General features: G+C 40.9%; 1 protein-coding gene across 1 annotated transcript; it reads right to left on the bottom strand.

Annotated features, from left to right (window-relative positions):
- Positions 1 to 76: 76 nt before the first annotated feature.
- On the bottom strand, positions 77 to 2,141 carry PYURF (PIGY upstream open reading frame). The gene is made up of 2 exons (XM_004430948.3): positions 1,880 to 2,141; positions 77 to 218 (listed from the first exon to the last, which is right to left on the bottom strand). The coding sequence occupies exons 1-2, from the start codon at positions 2,089 to 2,091 to the stop codon at positions 77 to 79; spliced, it is 354 nt and encodes a 117-aa protein (XP_004431005.1). The 5' UTR covers positions 2,092 to 2,141.
- Between the last annotated feature and the right edge of the window lie 15,582 nt (positions 2,142 to 17,723).

The raw sequence follows: 17,723 nt of genomic DNA on the forward strand, positions 1-17,723 counted from the left end.
GTACCAACCACCCTGACTTTTTAAAAGGTGGAGGGTATTTAGTTGGCGTGTGTGTGGTGGTGTTTTTAATTATGATCTAGTGCTGCTCCATTTCTTCTTGCTTCTTATTTCGATGTGTCATCCTAGCTGCCTGTGGTATCATATTAGGAATCCCATCAATAATTGGATAGGCTATTCCCAACTCTTCATTAATCAATTCATTTGTTGATGCTTCATATCTGAGGGGGAAAAAGAAAAACAAAACACATTGTGGAAAACAAAATGCTTGGAAGAGCTTGATATTCAATAAACAATACCATTTATCCAATTCTTGACACACACTCAATTCCAGAAAAGCAAAATTAAAGTACTTTTAATTCTAAAAGCGGTAACAGCCAATTGAACCGTTTCTCTTAGAAAATGAACCTCTAATTGTTCCCATTTTAGTCAGTTCCTCTCATATTTGTTTCACTTTATTCTCAAACTAAGCCTTAATTTTTTTTTTTTCAATACCAGTCAGAAAAGATCTCCCCTTTTCATCCAAATATTCCTTCATTACTCTGGTCAACCTCAAAACCACCTAAGTCAATTTCCTACTTGGAACAGACACTACAGAAAACTTCAACATCCTTGTTTGCTTAATACAGCAACCTAACTGATCCATCAGAAGGAAACCACTGAAAAAGCAACATACACTAAATAGAAGTCTGAGAAAGATGAGAGGGCAGAAATGAGGCAACTTTGGAAAGCAGCGTGCCTGCACGGAGTTAGTCACACAATTAGCTAAAAGGGGGATCAAATGGCAATTTCAAGGTTTAAGAGAACTGAATGAGTAATATGTTCATTACGGGAAAAATCTAGAAAGAGAAATGCAAAAAGATGAAAATAAAAATTACTAGCAATCTACCACCCCAGGATAAAGACTGATAACATTTTGGTGTTTAGTACATTCAATCTGCAATACTAGTGTTGTCAACGTCCAGTTTCAGTAGCCGGGAAATGCAGAGCTGTCTATCCCAGGACTCTAGGTTAAAGGTTAAGGGGCCTGTACAAAACCAGCCGGTCCAGAACTAAAAGCCAAAGGGCAGCACACAGCTTACACGCTTAAGAGCGTCAGGCATTTTCACAAGAATCTGGAGGCTAATACAATATTTTTCATCGTCTTGGCTTAAAAATCCGGTGAGGCCGCACGGCGTAGTTGGGGTGCTCCGCCTCAGCACCCCGGTTTGTGGGTTCAGATCCGGGCGCAAACGGACACCACTCATCAGCCACGCTTTGGCAGCGACCCACATACTTAAAAAAAGTAGAGGAAGAGTGGCAAGGATGTTAGCGCAGGGCTAACCTTCCTCAAGGAAAAAACGAGAAAGCCTGGCAACAGCTGTTAGGTAACGGCTAATCTTGCTCAGCAATCAATCAATTAATCAATCAATAATAAATCTGAAGGTCTTGGATTAGCCCTGAATCCCGATCGCTCATAAACCTGGCCGCACATCTGAATCACTTAGGGTCTTTGTAAGAAAGTACCTACTTGCTCAGGCCCCGCCCCCAGACCCGCCCACTCGGCCGGCCCGGGGTGGTGCCCGGGAATCGTCATTTCAGAAAAGGTCGCCCTGCGGTTCTCAAGGGCAGCCAGTGGCGGACCTAGGAAGCTCCGACACCCCCCCGCCACCACCACCACCGCCGCGGGTCGCAGCCTGACTCGGGAGGCGGGGGCTCGGTTCCGCCCGGCCCGGGCCGCCTTCCCGCCGCGGGGGAGGTGCGTAGCAGCGGCCGGCCCGCGTCCAGAAGATGGCCGCGGGAACAGCCGCACCGGCCTGAAGGCTGCCCACGGGCGGCGGCGCGCGGCGCCCTGGCCCGCCCCGGAAGGCCGCGGAGAGGAGCCGCGGGCAGCGAGCCCCACCTGAGCGGCTTCTTGGAGAGCGGGCACACCAAGAACTCCAGCAGCGCCGGGTCGAAGCCGCGGGCCGGCTCCTCCGTCCCCTCCGTCCTCTCGCTCTTGTCAGCCGACTGCCGCGCCCCGGACGCGCGCAGGCACCGACGGACCACTGCGGACGGCGGCGCGCGCGTCCCCCGCAGCGCTGAGGCGAGCCAGCCGCACGAGGCCCTCAGCATGGTCTGGCGGCCCGCGCTTCTCCGCGCCCCGCCGCGCCTTCGGCCTGCCCCCGCCGCTCTCGCGGATCCTCGCGCGGCCCGCCCCGCTGGCCAGGCCGCGCCCCTCGGTGCTCGGGAAACGCAGCCCCCGACCGGGCGGGGCCTAGCGCTTTGGTTCCGAGGGCGCTCCTGACCCGCGTGGTTCTCCTCTCGCGGGGGTCTCTAGGTCCCAACGGTCTGCAGCCCGAGGCCTCGGGTGGCTGTCCCACCGCGTTTACAAGTTACAAACAAAACCAATGCTTAAGTCGGGGTGTCTTGAGTTTTCTCCGGGGCCTATCACAGGGGTGCCAGTAAGCCAGTGGCCGGACCTCAAAGTCACACAAGGGTTAGACTTGGAGCGACGTAGTTATCTCCAAAATGAGGTTTCAAACGCACCGTCATTTTGGGTGTGTTAAAAGCATTGATTTGTTTTATGTAAATCTTTACCACACTTCCTGTACCCTTGTTTGGCTTTTTTTTTTTTTTTTAAATAAATGTAAGGGGGCCAGCCCCCGGGGCTTACGCGCTCCGCTGCTGGCGGCCCGAGAGCGCTGGCGGCCTGGGTTGGGACCTTGGGCGTGCACCCACGCACAGCTTCTCCGGCCATGCTGAGGCCGCGTCCCACGTACAGCGACTAGAAGGATGTGCAACTATGACATACAACTATCTACTGGGGCTTTGGGGAGAAAAAGGGAAAAAAAAAAAAAAAGAAAAGGAGGAGGATTGGCAATAGATGTTGGCCCAGGGCTAGTCTTCCTTAAGCAAAAAGAGGGGGATTGGCATGGATGTTGGCTCAGGGCTGATCTTCCTCACAAAAAAAAAAAAAAAAAAATGTAAGAACCTGAAAAGAATGGCTTAGGTCTCTTAACCTCCAAGATGTCCAGATTCTTACCCTGTGGGACTTATTGTGAGTTCAGTTGCATAAAAAAAGCACAACTAATTTACTTCTATAAATGAGCTTGGAGACAGCAAGGAGTCTAAATAACTGTGTAATCAGGCAGATGTCTGTTAGTTTAATAGGTGATCCATTCACTGGATTTTTCGCCCCTTGTTTGCCTCTGACTCTCCAAGCAAGTGATTCCGGTTTGATCTCTTATCATGTAGTAGATAAGGGCTTGGGCTGTAGGGCCTGCCTGACCGCTGGGTTCCAGGTCCATAGTTTACTACCTGTAGAACTCCAGCAAACGACTTAACTACCCAGTTTCCTTATCTGTATAATAAGATTAATAATTGTACCTACCTCGTGAAAGCCCATTGTGGGGATCAAAATGTGATAATGCATATGCAAAGAGCTTTTAGAAAAGTGCCTGGGACAAATTAATGTTCAATTAATATTATCTACTGTTTTTTTTATTTCCTCTATTCTTCCCAGTTCAATGTACTAGAAGGTTCTTTGTTAGTCATCATTTTTTTCCCCTTTGTTTCACTGAATATTGACTTGAAACTTTTTTGCATCATTGGGTTTTATCATTTCACACTTTGAGCTCCTGGGAGGTAGGGATGGAAGTGAGGGATATACAGATACAAATATAGGATTATATTTTCAAATTTCTCTTCCACTCAGCAATGTGAAAATAAATTGAGAAATTTTTGTATTGTTTGTTCACTTTATTAAAAAAGAATCCAGGGCCACCCCTGGTGGGCTAGTGGTTGAGTTCCATGTGCTCTGCTTGGGAGGCCCAGGTTCATTTCTGGGCACAGACTTACACTACTTCTCCACCAGTGGCCATGTTGTGACAGTGGCTCACATACAAAATAGAGGAAGATTGGCAACAGATGTTAGCTCAAGGTGAATCTTCCTCAGCGAAAAAAAAGAAAAAAAAATCCACTACATTATTTGCTGCTCTTTCTTCACTAATGCCCGAAAGATTTCAGCATAGGGCTGTGTCAGAGATATAGCCTCAAGACGGACTATTGTAAAGTTCCTATGTTACCTTCACTTATTTCCTACTAGAGCAGTGAAGGAATTAATTTTTCAGTTGTAGTTAGTTGATACTTTGGGCCGTAGGGAGGGAGTGATCTACAGGAAAGGTATGCTTCAGTGAGGTATGGGGAGGCAGAGCTTGACTTCTGCCAGCACTGAGTGGGCCCAGGCCAGGCTGGGCAGGCCTAAGGCCTTGGCCCCTGTGGGATAGGCACAGGCACTCATGCTTAAGAACAGCTTCATTAGCCTCTGCTCACCTCACCTGGCTGACAGATCGCTATCAACTGGGTTTTCTAACCAGTTATAAATTCATTAGTTTCAGTTTGCCTCAACATAGAAGGTTTGAAGCAGATCAGTTTACTTTAATTTATATTAGTATTGGGGGAAAATGGAGAGTAACAGCAAAGTATTGAAAACATCTTCAAATTTATAACACCAAAAATCAGCAACCAATATTTAAGGAACATCTGAGTGTGTGTTGTATTAGTCCAAACCATGTAAATATTAAGTTGCAAAATGTCAAAGCAAAATATCCCTAAACAACCCTCAGTAATTCAGGAATATAACTCGTTTCTGCATGTAGTATACTAAGCTGAATGTAGGTGATAGTATAGAATTGTGAAATCATTAGTCCTTTCTTACTACTGGCATGACTGTGATCTTTCCCATCACAGTGCCCTGTGCACACATGTAATAACATGCTGGGCTCTGGGCTCAGGTACTGAATAGTTGTGTGACTTTGGGGAAGTTACTTAAACTCTCTGCCTCTATCTTCTCATCTGTAAAATAGTATAATAATAGTACCTACCTTATTAGAGTTGTTGAAAGGATTAAATAAAATTATATAAGTAAAGCAGTTAGCATAGGGGCTGGCATAGACCTCACATTTAAAGAATGTTCGCAGCAAAATTACTTATTGTGGTGAAAATGCCGATGAAAAAGGAAAGTGTAATATACCACTGGGCACCTTAATTTTAACTGACGTAGAATTTTTATAGTTTTCAATGTGGATAATATTGAAACACAACTCTTGGGCTATCCTAAACATTGAGGTAGAAATCTCCAGGCAAAGAAAAGGCTAGAATATATATTTTAATAAAGTCCCATAAATACCAAATTTGGGGACATTGAAATTTGGGAATCTCTGATCCAGAGAGAGAAGTCAAAATCAATTTTCCACTAGATGGCATCATCCAATATTTGAACTAACATTTATTCCTGCTTGTACTTTTCTTTCTGTGATTACAAAGATTTGCTTTTATTTTGCCAGTTTTTTCCTTAATTTGATGACATCTATTTTAGGAACAAAAATCACAAAATTTTATTAATAAGTTGCAATTGTAATGAGTTCTTTAAAATCAAGGGTCCAATAGACAAATGGACAAAAAGTGTGAAAAAAATTCACAAAAGAGAAAATGCAGTTGATCAATAAACACATAAAAAAATTCATCCTCAATAGTAAAGTAATGCAAGTTTCAAACATCAAATAAGTTTCCATTTCTCACCTATAAAAATAGTAAATATTTTTAAAACATAATTCTTAATATTGGTCATTCATTTATTAATTTATTGAATGCCCAGTATGTGGCAGGCACTGTCTGGATTAGTCAGGGTTCTCCAGAGAAACAGAATTAATCAGATGTATATATAGGAAGGGGTTTAATATGAAGAATTGGCTCACATGATTATGGAGACTAAGAAGTTCCACGATCTACCGTCTGAAAGCTGGAGACCCAGGGAAGCCAGTGTGGTATAAATCCAATCTGAGTCCGAAGGCCTGAGGACCCGCTGAGTGGATGGGGTAAATCCCAGTCCAGGGCAGGAGAAGACAGACGTCTGAGCTCAAGCAGCCAGGTGGAGAGCAAAGGGGTGAATTCCTCCTCCCTCAGCCTTTTTGTTCTATCCAGGCCCTCAACAGATTGGATGATGCCCACCTGCACTGGGGAGAGCAATCTGCTTTACTAAATCCACTGATTCAAGTGCTAATCTCATCCGGAATCACTCTCACCCAGAAATAATGTGTAATCTGGGCACCCTTTATCCCAGTCAAGTTGACACAAAAAATTAACCATCACGCTGTCTTAGAGGCTGGAGCTATCCTTTGGATGCACCGTTAGACAGTGTTAAAAATCAAAACTCATCACAACAACACAGAAAATGATTATTAAATATAATAGTGAAAAACAGCAGGACAAAATTTTATGCACAATGAGTACAATTATTTTTTAAACCAAGAACCTAGGAATAGAAAAAAATGAATAAAAACCAAAATGTTGGTTGTTTTTGGGTGGTTGAAATATTGCTAAATTGTTCTTTAACTGTTTCCTTAAATTTTTTCTTTAATGAAGTAGTTTTAAAATAGAAATATTACCAGTTAATATTTAAGGTTAATAATTGATAAAGGTGTATGTTATTTCAAAACTATTGATTCAATTCAATTAGTATTTATTGAGCACTTCCTATATTCTCAGTATTGTATTAGGAGGCAAAAAGGAGGGGTATAAAGGCATAAAAGATATGATCCTGATTTTCAAGAAGTTTATAATCTTAAATGGAGTAAACAACATGGGATAAAGTTAACTAAAAACCCTGGTTTATATATGATGCGTTCTTTTGTGTATTCATTCAACATTTGTCGAATTTATACTGTACATTGGGTGCACAAAGGAGGGAGTGAGACCTGCGCTGATGGAAGGCTTGGGGGTATCAGTAAAATATGGGTCATGTGGCACCATCAAATTACTTAGGTCTCAGGAGACACCCATTTTATCCCCTTTTATAATCTTTTTTAATCCATGAAAATGAAATTTTAATTTTGCAAATAGGATATAGAAGCTTGCTGGCAGAGATGTGTATGATGAACCATCAATACTATATAGCAGCTCAGAGAAGAATGATTAATATGGAGTTGAGTGAATATTGAAGGGCTGCATGTTAATATACATTTTAAAGGGCTTCTGTATATGACTGTCAGATTTCAAAACTGATTACAAAAGTGGCCGAGTATGATCTTCAGCTTAAAAGTTCAACATAATTAGGATATGAACATATGAAAAAAGGAATAGTATTTCTTAAAGAGACTTATAACCACTATTTTGTTCTTTAAAATATTCTATTCATATGTATTTTGAAATACTTCAAAACTAAGAAAAGAGGTCACTAAAACTATAAATATATCAGAGAGGAAATGTCCAGATAATCAACTCCCCATGACATTAATTCATCTATTTAAAATAAAGGAAATCGAGGAAAAATGGCAGGAAGTTCTTTCCAACTCAGCTTTAAATGGGGATAGTGTTAGGACCCACCTGTGCCAGCTACTTTGGCTCTCTCAACCTCCGTCTCACCCTCCTCTTTGGAGAAGTTGGAAAACTAACAAGTACATTTTCCAGACCCTCTTGCGGCTCCGGTTGTGGATGTGCGATGAGCTCTGAGATTTGAAAGGGAGACAGAGGCAAGCCTCCTGCAGCAGGGGGAGCTGACGAGCTGGCTGACCGACACCAGGTTTGAATGGGTTGGATCGGTGTCGCCCTCAAGACACATCTTGAGCGTGAGGCAGCTGTGGCTGCCAGGGCGGTAGCAGCATTCTGCCTTTGGGATCACAGCTATGAGGCATGGCCTTAATGCCAAAAGTCCAGAGCAAGCCCCCTATTTCTGCTCTTTCAGCTTTTCCAATGAATTTATAGGCACGTACTTCTCTTTATTAAATTCCTTTATACTGGAAATACCTAGAATAATTTATTTTTCCTATGCTGAACCCTGAGTGATAAACTACCCCAGAGTTTTGATGTGAGAATTAAATATAATAATATATATAAATCACTTAGAATAGTGCTTGATACTTTGTACTCAATATGTGTTAGTTATTTAAATTTTTATTAGGGAGATGAGTTCAAGCTGAAAAGAACATTCTAGACCAGTGGTCAAAAACTATGGCTTGCAGACCAAATGCAGCCCACTGCCTGTTTTTGTGAATAAAGTTTTATGGGAACACAGCCACAATCATTTGTTTACTTGTTGTCTGTGGCTGCTTTCACTCTACGAAGTCACAGTTGCAGCAGAGACAGAATAGATCACAAAGCCTAAAATAGTTACTCTCTGACCCTTTACAGAAAAAATTTGACAACCGCTGATCTGAACTATCGAAAAGAATGAGGAGTACGAGTACTGGGAAGTACTCATGAAAACAGTCATCCTCTTGACACACAGTTGTCATATTTAGGAAAAATAGATCGGGAAATTTTCTTTCTGCAAGGGTTCAAAGTAGAACATTGAGAAGGGGGGAAGATAACTCTACCATGCAAAATTCTGATTTTATAAGTAAAATTGACGGGATAAAAGGAGGCAAAACTGATGTCACCTGAGCCCCCAGCAAGTACTTTGATGGTACCCCTGCATTTCCCAAGGTTTTCTTCCAGATCCTGCAGCCTGGCTGGGAAAGGGTGATCCCTCAGTACCAAGTGAGAAGCAGCAAGTCTGTGATGGCACTGTCACATCCTGCTGGTCACCAGTTCTTACAATTTGTTTCCTCATAAGTCCTCTGGCGTTCACCCCCTTTAATCTTAATAGTCACTGTTCTAATCTAAGCCTCAGTAATTTAAAACTGTGGCTAACTTCATATAGTCCTAACTTCCTTGTCTTTAATTGTTTCCTCCTTTAAAATCCCAATAATAAAAATTTCTTTATCTTTCTCACTGGCAACTTTGTCAAAAATTTCACAGAAAGAAAAATTATTTTTGCTTGATTTATTTTTTATTATTATTTTTAGTGTTTTTTCTTTTCTTCTTTTTTTTTTTTCGTGAGGAAGATTGGCCCTGAGCTAACATCCGTTACCAATCTTCCTCTTTTTTTTGCTGAGCAAGATTAGCCCTGAGCTAACATCTGTGCCCATCTTCCTCTATTTTGTCTGTGGGACACTGCCTCAGCATGGCTTGATGAGCGATGCGTTAAGTCTGCGCCTGGGATTCAAACCTGCGTGTGAACTTAACCACTATGTCACTGGGCCGGCCCCCTATTTTTTATTATTTTTAAAGATTTAATTTTTTTAGAGCAGTTTTAGATTCACAACAAAATTGAGAGAAGGTACAGAAATTTCCCAAATACCCCCTGTCCCCATACATGCATATTCTCCCACATTATCAACATCCCCCATCAGAGTGGTACATTTGTTACAACTGATGAACCTACATTGACACAACATTATCACCCAAAGCCCATAGTTTACCTTAGGGTTCATTCTTTTTTTTGTGAGAAAGATCAGCCCTGTGCTAACTTCTGCCAATACTCCTCTTTTTCTTCTTCTTCTTCTTCTTTTTTTTTTTTGCTGAGGAAGACTGGCCCTGGGCTAACATCCGTGCCCATCTTCCTCCACTTTATATGGGACACCGCCACAGCATGGCTTGCCAAGGGGTGCGTTGGTGCGTGCCCAGGATCCGAACCGGCGAACCCCATGCACTTAACCACTTTCGCCACCGGGCCAGCCCCTTAGGGTTCATTCTTGATGTTGTACATTCTATGGGGTTGAACAAATGTATAATGACATGTATCCACCATCATAATATCCTACAGAGTGTTTTCGCTGTCCTAAAAATCCTCTATACTCCACCTATTTTTATATTTGATTTTAAAGTTCCATGTGTTTTCAATTTTAACCAAGTTTCTCTTTTATCTCTTGTTTTTAAACTCCCTTTGTCTCTCTTTTCAGCCCCGAAACTTTTTTCTTCCCCACTTCCTTCCTGCTGGTGGGTAAATATTATCCATATAATCTGACAGTGCTTTTCAAACTTGAATGGCATGAGTCACCTGGGAATCTTGTTAAAATGCAAATTCTGATTCAGTCTGACTGAGATCATACTGAACAGGCAGCTTGAAATCCTCACTTCGTAAAAGCTTCCAGGTGATGCTGCCGAGCCAGACTACGCTTTCAGCAGCAAGACTCCAGAACAGTGGTTCTCCAACTGGGATCCTTTTGGCCTCCAGGAAACATTTGGTAACATGTGGAGACACTCTTGATTGTTACAAGTGGGGTGGTGCCACTGAGTAGAAGCCAGGAATGCTGCTAAACACATGACAGCCACGCACAACAAAAAATTATCTAGCCCCAAATGTCAATAGTGCCAAGCTGAGAACCCCGCTCTAGAATGATCTTGAACATTGTAAGTACCCAGCGAGTGTCTTCTGTAAATCTAACAGGCTTTATTTTTTCCTGGGAAAAAGCTTTCCGTGTTGCTCCCAGTCGTCTTCCCTCTTCTGAGCCAGTTTCTGTGACTGAAAGGGTTTCTTATATCATCCCAGGAAGAACTTTTTCCTTTCAAAAGTCTACCGGCCCTCAGGTCATATCGTCTCCAATTTATTAAATGAAAATTATGAATGGAATTTTTCATGGCATTAACATGATTTTAAAGGCCCCATAATCCTGGAAAAGGATAAAAATTAAGGCAACAAGTTTATAGCCTTGAAATACGTGATGTTATAGACTTTTGCATTGTCTGTATTTAGGCTAACACACTATGTTGTCTTAGAAAACAGCTGAGGCGATTCTCAAAGGGATAATCAACAGGTGTTTTACTCTGTGTATGTTTCCAATGAACCTTCTGATTGCATCAATCAAATAGTCCATGGTGTGAAAGGAAAGGCACCTCAGAAGGAGCCTTTCCCTGTATTTAGATGAGGAAGATGGGGACTATCTCGAGAGTTCTTCACTCTGATCATAGGAAGCTGTGTTTTCCATGGTTGAAGAGATTCGGGAATTTGACAGCTGTAACTTGATTTGACCCTTCAGTGGTGTAGCTTGCACGAAAGAATTATTGCATGTGAAAAATGTGATGATTTTGCCAGAATCATGATTAAATGAAACAAAAGGAAACTGAGTCCTGAGTATTTTTATTTAAACTATAGTCACAATTCCATATTTTTGAAAGTCTGCTTTTCCTAATTTTCCAAGCCTGGCAGGCGTCTTTGGCTGACTCATATCCCAACACTGGACTTCCTACCGGGCACTCACTACCGGGCGTGCCAGGACCTGGAGCACAGCCCTGTGATTCACTCGGTCCTGGTTTCTTCTTGATTTCCTTGCAATGGAAAATAATACCAAATTTTTAAGTAGTGTTTGGTCTAGTCACTGAAGATGTTTTCTTTTCATGTAATGATCTCATTGAACTGTACCTTATTCACCAACTTATAGAATTTATAAATTGAAAAATGTTATATAAGGTGATTAAATCAGACAGAATAATCTTCTTAAACTTATTACCTCCAGCTCACCCTCCTCTTTACTAAACTTAGTAAATGATACCACCATCTGCTGAGTCACCTGGGCCCTGGGACTGAAGTCATCCTAGACTTCTCCCGTCCTCTCACCTCCCACGTCCAGTCACCGAGTCCTACCATACGCATCCCTACGGCCTCTGACTTAGTCTAGATCTTCACGCCCTGCTCTGTCCTCTCTTCCACACTGGTCTTCTAACAGGTCCTGCCTCCAGTCTTGTCCTTTTCTAATTCATCTTTCACACTGTTGCCGAAATATTCTTTGAATGTGAAAATCAATCACAAAACTTACCAACTAAAAGCTTTTGCTTAAAATATAATTTCCAAACTCCTGAATGCAGCTGCTTTAGAAGAATTTTTGGCATTAATCCTCTTCGTGGTCTCCAAATTTATATATATATATTTTCTTAATTAATAGATTTATTTTTTTAGAGTAGTTTTAGGTTCATAGCAAAATTGAGTGATAAGTACAGAGAGTTCCTATATACTCCCTCCCCCACAACCCAAACATCCTCCCCAGCTATCAACATCCCTCACCAGAGTGGTACATTTGTTAGAATCAATGAACCTACATTGACACATCATTATCGTGAAAGTCCATAAGTTACATTAGGGTTCAATCTTGGTGTTGTACATTCTATGGATTTTGAGAAATGTATAATGACATGTATACACCATTACAGTATCATGCAGAATAGTTTTATTGCCCTAAAAATCCACTGTGCTCCACTTACTCCCAAACTCCTCCCCGCAAACCCCTGACAACCGCTGATTTTTTTGATGTCTCCATAGTTTTGTCTTTTCCTGAATGTCATATAGTTGGAAGTATACAGTATTCAGTCTTTTCAGATTTGCTTCTTTCGCTTAGTAATATACATTTAAGTTTCCTTCATGTCTTTTCATGGCTTGATAACTCATTTCTTTTAGTACTGAATAATATTTCATTGTCTAGATATACCACAGTTTATTTACACTTTTACCTACTGAATGACATCTTGATTGCTTCCAAGTTTTGGCAATTATGAATAAAACTGCTATAAACACTTATGTGCAGATTGTGTGCACATAAGTATTTGACTCATTTAGGTATACACCAAGGAATGAGATTGCTGGAATATATGGTAAGAGTATGTTTAGTTTTGTGAGACACTGCCAAACTGTCTTTCTAAACAGGCTGTGCCGTTTTGCATTCCCACCAGCAATGAACGAGAGTTCCTGTTGTTCCACATCCTTGCCAGCATTTAGTGTTGTTGGGGTTTTGGATTTTCGCCATTCTAGTAGGTATGTAGTGGTATCTCATTATTTTAATATGCAATTCCCTAATGATGTATGAAATTGAGCATCTTTTCATATGCTTATTTGCCATCTGTATATCATATTTGGTGAGGTGTCTATTCAGATCTTTTGCCATTTTTTAAATTGGGTTGTTCATTTTCTTATTGTTGAGCTTTGAGTGTTCTCTGAACATTGTGGATAACAGTTCTTTATCAGATATGTCTTTTGCAAATATTTCCTCCCAGAATGTGTCTTGTCTTCTCCTTCTCTTTATACGTGTTTTCTATGTGGGAGTAAATAAAGGTTCACAAAGCTGAGACAGATATAAATTAGAAATATTTTTTCATTATAGTCCTTTTGTTTTTACTCGAAATAATCTTAAGTAACCAACATTTATTTCTTGCACTCATTCATCAACTTTCTGATTCAGGATTTCTCTCCTTCACTGCTGAACTCATTCAAAGATGTGAGCAGAGGTTTTCACCCCCTTGTCACCTGATTTACGAGAGCCAAACAAAAAAGAGGTGCAGCCAAGGTCAAGCACGGTGCTCTTGACTGAACCACTATTTCTCTCCCTGGAGTGACTGCAAGATAATTGACAATGATAACATTCAATTACAACCTGAACTTTCTCGTTTGGCACAATGAGAGTCGAGTCCCCTCCAATCTCTTACAGTGTATTACAAAGTAGAAAGAATGCAAATATTTCTCATGTCATAATGTAAGATATAAAGATGGCAGAACATCCCGTTCTCTGTTCCATTCCATCGTTGTAATTAACAGAAATCATCTCACAGGAATGGAATGAGCTACTTCGATGTACCTTGCTTTGTATGTGATAGTTTAACAAGTTAGATATTCACAGATGCAGACAAGTGGCCAAGAACTCCCAACCCCATTTCCATGGGATTGTGCAAAGGTTCCTGGCACAATAGCTTAATGAGGCACTCAGGGAACCAGCCTCTGGTTCTCTCCAGCATCTTGTCTCCCTGTGGCCACTTGCTGTCTTGGATTTAGCCATTTTGAATCATTTGTTGTCTCACTAATACTCTAGGCTGTTTTATAGCTCCATGTCCTTTTATCATGCCATTCCACCTGCCCCAAACACCCTTCCCTCCATTTGTTCATCTAAACTACTATTCATCTTTTGAGACCTTGTTTTAACACAACCTCTATTATGAAGATTTTTCTAACTCCCTCCTTTTCCTTGCTCCCTGGGAATTGGCCAATCGATCCTTTGTGTACAATGGTAGACTACACACACACACACACACACATACACACACACACACACACATTATAACACCTATACTACTTCACTGCAATTATTCATTTACATGTCTGTCTCCCCTGCTAATCTGTAAGATCCTTTAGGTCACATACCATGTATGTTTTATTTCTTTATCCCTGCATCTAGCACAGTGACCAGCACATAGTAGGTTTTTAATAAATGCTTGTAAAATGAATGCAATGTGTTCAGTACCAAGTGTTTAGCTGTCTCTTAACTTGCCAAAAGAAAAAATTACTACACAGTCACAGAACATGACAGGAATATAGCTACCAGTGAAAAGAACAGCACAACGAACTTTTCTTTTTCAATTTTAAGAAATTATAAACACATAAACTTTTTTCCAGTCAGTCTGGTTATAATTTTGAGCAGCATAAGTTAGGGTTGAGGTACTAGAAGAAGTACTGTATTAGATGTGTATTCTAAATTCTTTTTTGGTTGAGGGCCGGCCCCGTGGCTTAGCGGTTAAGTGCGCGCGCTCCGCTGCTGGTGGTCCGGGTTTGGATCCCAGGCGTGCACAGATACACCACTTCTCCGGCCATGCTGAGGCCGCATCCCACATACAGCAACTAGAAGGATGTGCAACTATGACATACAACTATCTACTGGGGCTTTGGGGGAAAAAATAAATAAATAAATAAAATTAAATTCTTTTTTGTTTGAGGTTATATATAAATATTTTTGCGTGTATGTGTGAGGAAGATTGTCCCTGAGCTAACATCTGTGCCAGTCTTCCTCTATTTTTTGTATGTGGGATGCCTCCACAGCATGGCTTGATGAGCGATGTGTAGGTCTGCGCTTGGAATCTGAACCCAGGAACCCTGGGCCGTTGAAGCAGAGCACTCGAACTTAACCACTACACCACCGGGCTGGCCCCTGAGGTTATATATTTTTTAAACTTACATAAGAAGTTACAAAAATAGAACAAAGAATTCTTATATACTCTCATCTAGATTCCCTAAGTTAACAGCTCTCTATAGCTAGATTTTAAAAAACTGGTGGGGAATAACTTACAGACACAAGGCTTAAACACTTAAAAAAAAATAAAACAAAAGACATTCTCCTATATCACCACCGTACAATTATCAAAATCAGGAAACTAATATTAATACAATGTTATTATATAATCTACAGTTATAAATGTTACCAGTTGTCCCATCGATGTACTTACAAAGCAAAAGAAAAAAACATCCAGAATCAAACATTGCACTTAGTTGTCATGTCTCATTTGTCTTTTTTTTTTTTTTTATAATTTTATTTATTTATTTTTCCCCCAAAGCCCCAGTGGATAGTTGCATGTCACAGCTGCACATCCTTCTAGTTGCTGTATGTGGGACGTGGCCTCAGCATGGCCGGAGAAGCGATGCCTCGGTGCGCACCCGGGATCTGAACCCGGGCCGCCAGCAGCGGAGCGCACGCACTTAACCACCAAGCCATGGGGCCGGCCCTCATTTGTCTTTTTTAATAGAAAACAGTCTCCTTGATCTTTTTTTCTGTCTTTCATGATCTTGATATTTTGAAGCATATGAGCCAGTTACTTCGCAGAAAGTCCATTCCTTGATTTGACTTGTCTGATATTTCCTGATGATTAGGTTCAGGTTATGCATCTTTGCCAGAAATATCCACAGAGTGGTGCCATGTCCTTCTCAGTGCATCACACCAGCAAGCATCACTGGTGATGTTAACTCTAAACATTTTATTAAGGTGGTGTTGCCAAGTTGTCTCCACTGTAAGTTACTGTTTTTATGTATCTAATTAATAAGTAATATATGAGGATGCAGTTACGTTTAAGTCTAAACAAAAGAGAGAGAACCAGTTTTCCAATGTGACCTAATGGGAAATTGTTTAGCTCTGTTATTTGACCTTCCTAGAGATTACAGATAAAAATCCATATAAAGCTAATATAACGTGATATATCAATTGTCTCTCTATAAAAAATAAAATTAGAACCAGCCCCAACTTTAACTAGGCCTAGCGGTTAAAGTTTGGCACGCTCCACTTCGGCAGCCTGGGTTTGGGTACCAGGCATGGAACCACACCCCTCGTCTGTCAGTTGCCACGCTGTGGCGGCGGCTCACAGAGAAGAACTAGAAGGACCTACAACTAGAATATGCAGCTATGTACTGGGGCTTTGGGGAGGGAAAAATAAATTAATTAATTAAATTAAATTAAATTTAAAAAATTTGAGGACCATTGGCAATCTTCTGACATTTTTAGTGCTTTAGCTGCAAAATTATTTGTGAAAACAAGATGTAGCTCTGAATTCCGTAGCACTGAATATTCAAGCCGTCAGTGAATGGGAGTTCTGCATTCAGCAGCTCCTCAGGGGGATGAGGCTTGAACAGCAGCAGCACTGTTGTTTCTATGACTCTATGCATTTGGCTCACTGTTGGATCCCTCTTCAAAAACTGTCTGACAAGAAGATAATGTCCCATGCTATTAGTCATACTTTACAATCAAAAGAACAGGTTTATGTTGGTGTTAAAGCAATGAGTCTTGACTTCCAGTCTCTTTGTTCAACCTGCATATTCTCTGAGAGAGAACTATGCTGAAATTGTACAGGTGATTTGATACATGTTTACTTGTTTTCTTGAGGTATAAATCCAGCACAATAAATAGGATGTTTTTAAACTATTCTTTCAAATGGTTCTATGTCATAGTAAAGAAATCACGCAGTTCTTATTTTAATGCTTAATTGCTAATTTTTTTTTCAAACTGAGAGTATAGGACCCACATGCTCTGCACGCTCAGCTGAGGCTGTTTCTTTTTTTTTTTTTTAAAGCTTTTTTCTTTTTGAGGGAGATTGGCCCTGTGCTAACATCTGTTGCCAATCTTCCTCTTTTTTTTTTCTTTTTTCTCCCCAAAGCCTCAGTACATAGTTGTGTATCATAGTTGTAGAGTTGTAGCTCTTCTATGTGGGATGCCGCCTCAGCATGGCTTGATGAGCGGAGAGTATGTCCGCGCCCAGGATCCCAACTGGTGAACCGCAGGCCTCCGAACATGTGAACTTAACCACCACGTCACCGGGCCGGCCCCCACTAATTTTTTTTTTGCTTTATGTGGGTAGAGTTGACAAAAAATTGCATATATTTAAGGCATACAACATGATGTTTTGATATACATATATATCGTGAAATGATTACCACAATAAAGCTAATTAACATGTTCATGGGCCGGCCCCGTGGCTTAGCGGTTAAGTGCGCATGCTCCGCTGCTGGCGGCCCGGGTTTGGATCCCGGGCGCGCACGGATGCACCGCTTCTCCGGCCATGCTGAGGCCGCATCGCACACACAGCAACTAGAAGGATGTGCAGCTATGACATACAACTATCTACTGAGGCTTCCGGGGGAAAAAAATAAATAAATAAATAAAATTATAAAAAAAAAAAAAAACATGTTCATCACCTCACATAATTACCATTTTGTCCCTGTGTGTAGAAGAACATTTAAGATCTATGCTGTTAGCAAATTTCAAGTATATAATACAGTATTATTAACTGTAGTCACCATACTATATATTAGCTCTCTAGAACGTATTCATCTTACACAACTGAAACTTTGTACCCTTTGACCAAAATCTCCACATTCCCCCCATCCCCCATCCCCTAGCAACCACCATTCTACTCTCTGATTCTGAGTTCAACTTTTTAGATTCCACATATAAGTGAGATCATGTAGCATTTTTTTTTCTGTGCCAAGCTTATTTCACTTCACATAATGTCCTCTAAGTTCATCCATGTTGTTGCAAATGACAGGATTTCCTTATTTCTTAAGGCTGAATAATATTTCATAGTAAGTATTCCATAATTCAGCTATGTATGTATGTATATATATATATATATATATAAATATATATACTCAC

This window comes from Ceratotherium simum, chromosome 8 (genome assembly GCF_057802395.1).
Source record: "Ceratotherium simum simum isolate JZ-2026a chromosome 8, ASM5780239v1, whole genome shotgun sequence".
Lineage (NCBI taxonomy): Eukaryota > Metazoa > Chordata > Mammalia > Perissodactyla > Rhinocerotidae > Ceratotherium > Ceratotherium simum.

Coding starts and splice junctions, on each gene's coding strand:
- PYURF (XM_004430948.3), bottom strand. CDS start 2,091: ATGCTGAGGGCCTCGTGCGGCTGGCTCGCCTCAGCGCTGCGGGGGACG. Junction 219..1,879: donor CTCTCCAAGAAGCCGCTCAG/GTGGGGCTCGCT, acceptor TTTCCCCCTCAG/ATATGAAGCATCAACAAATG.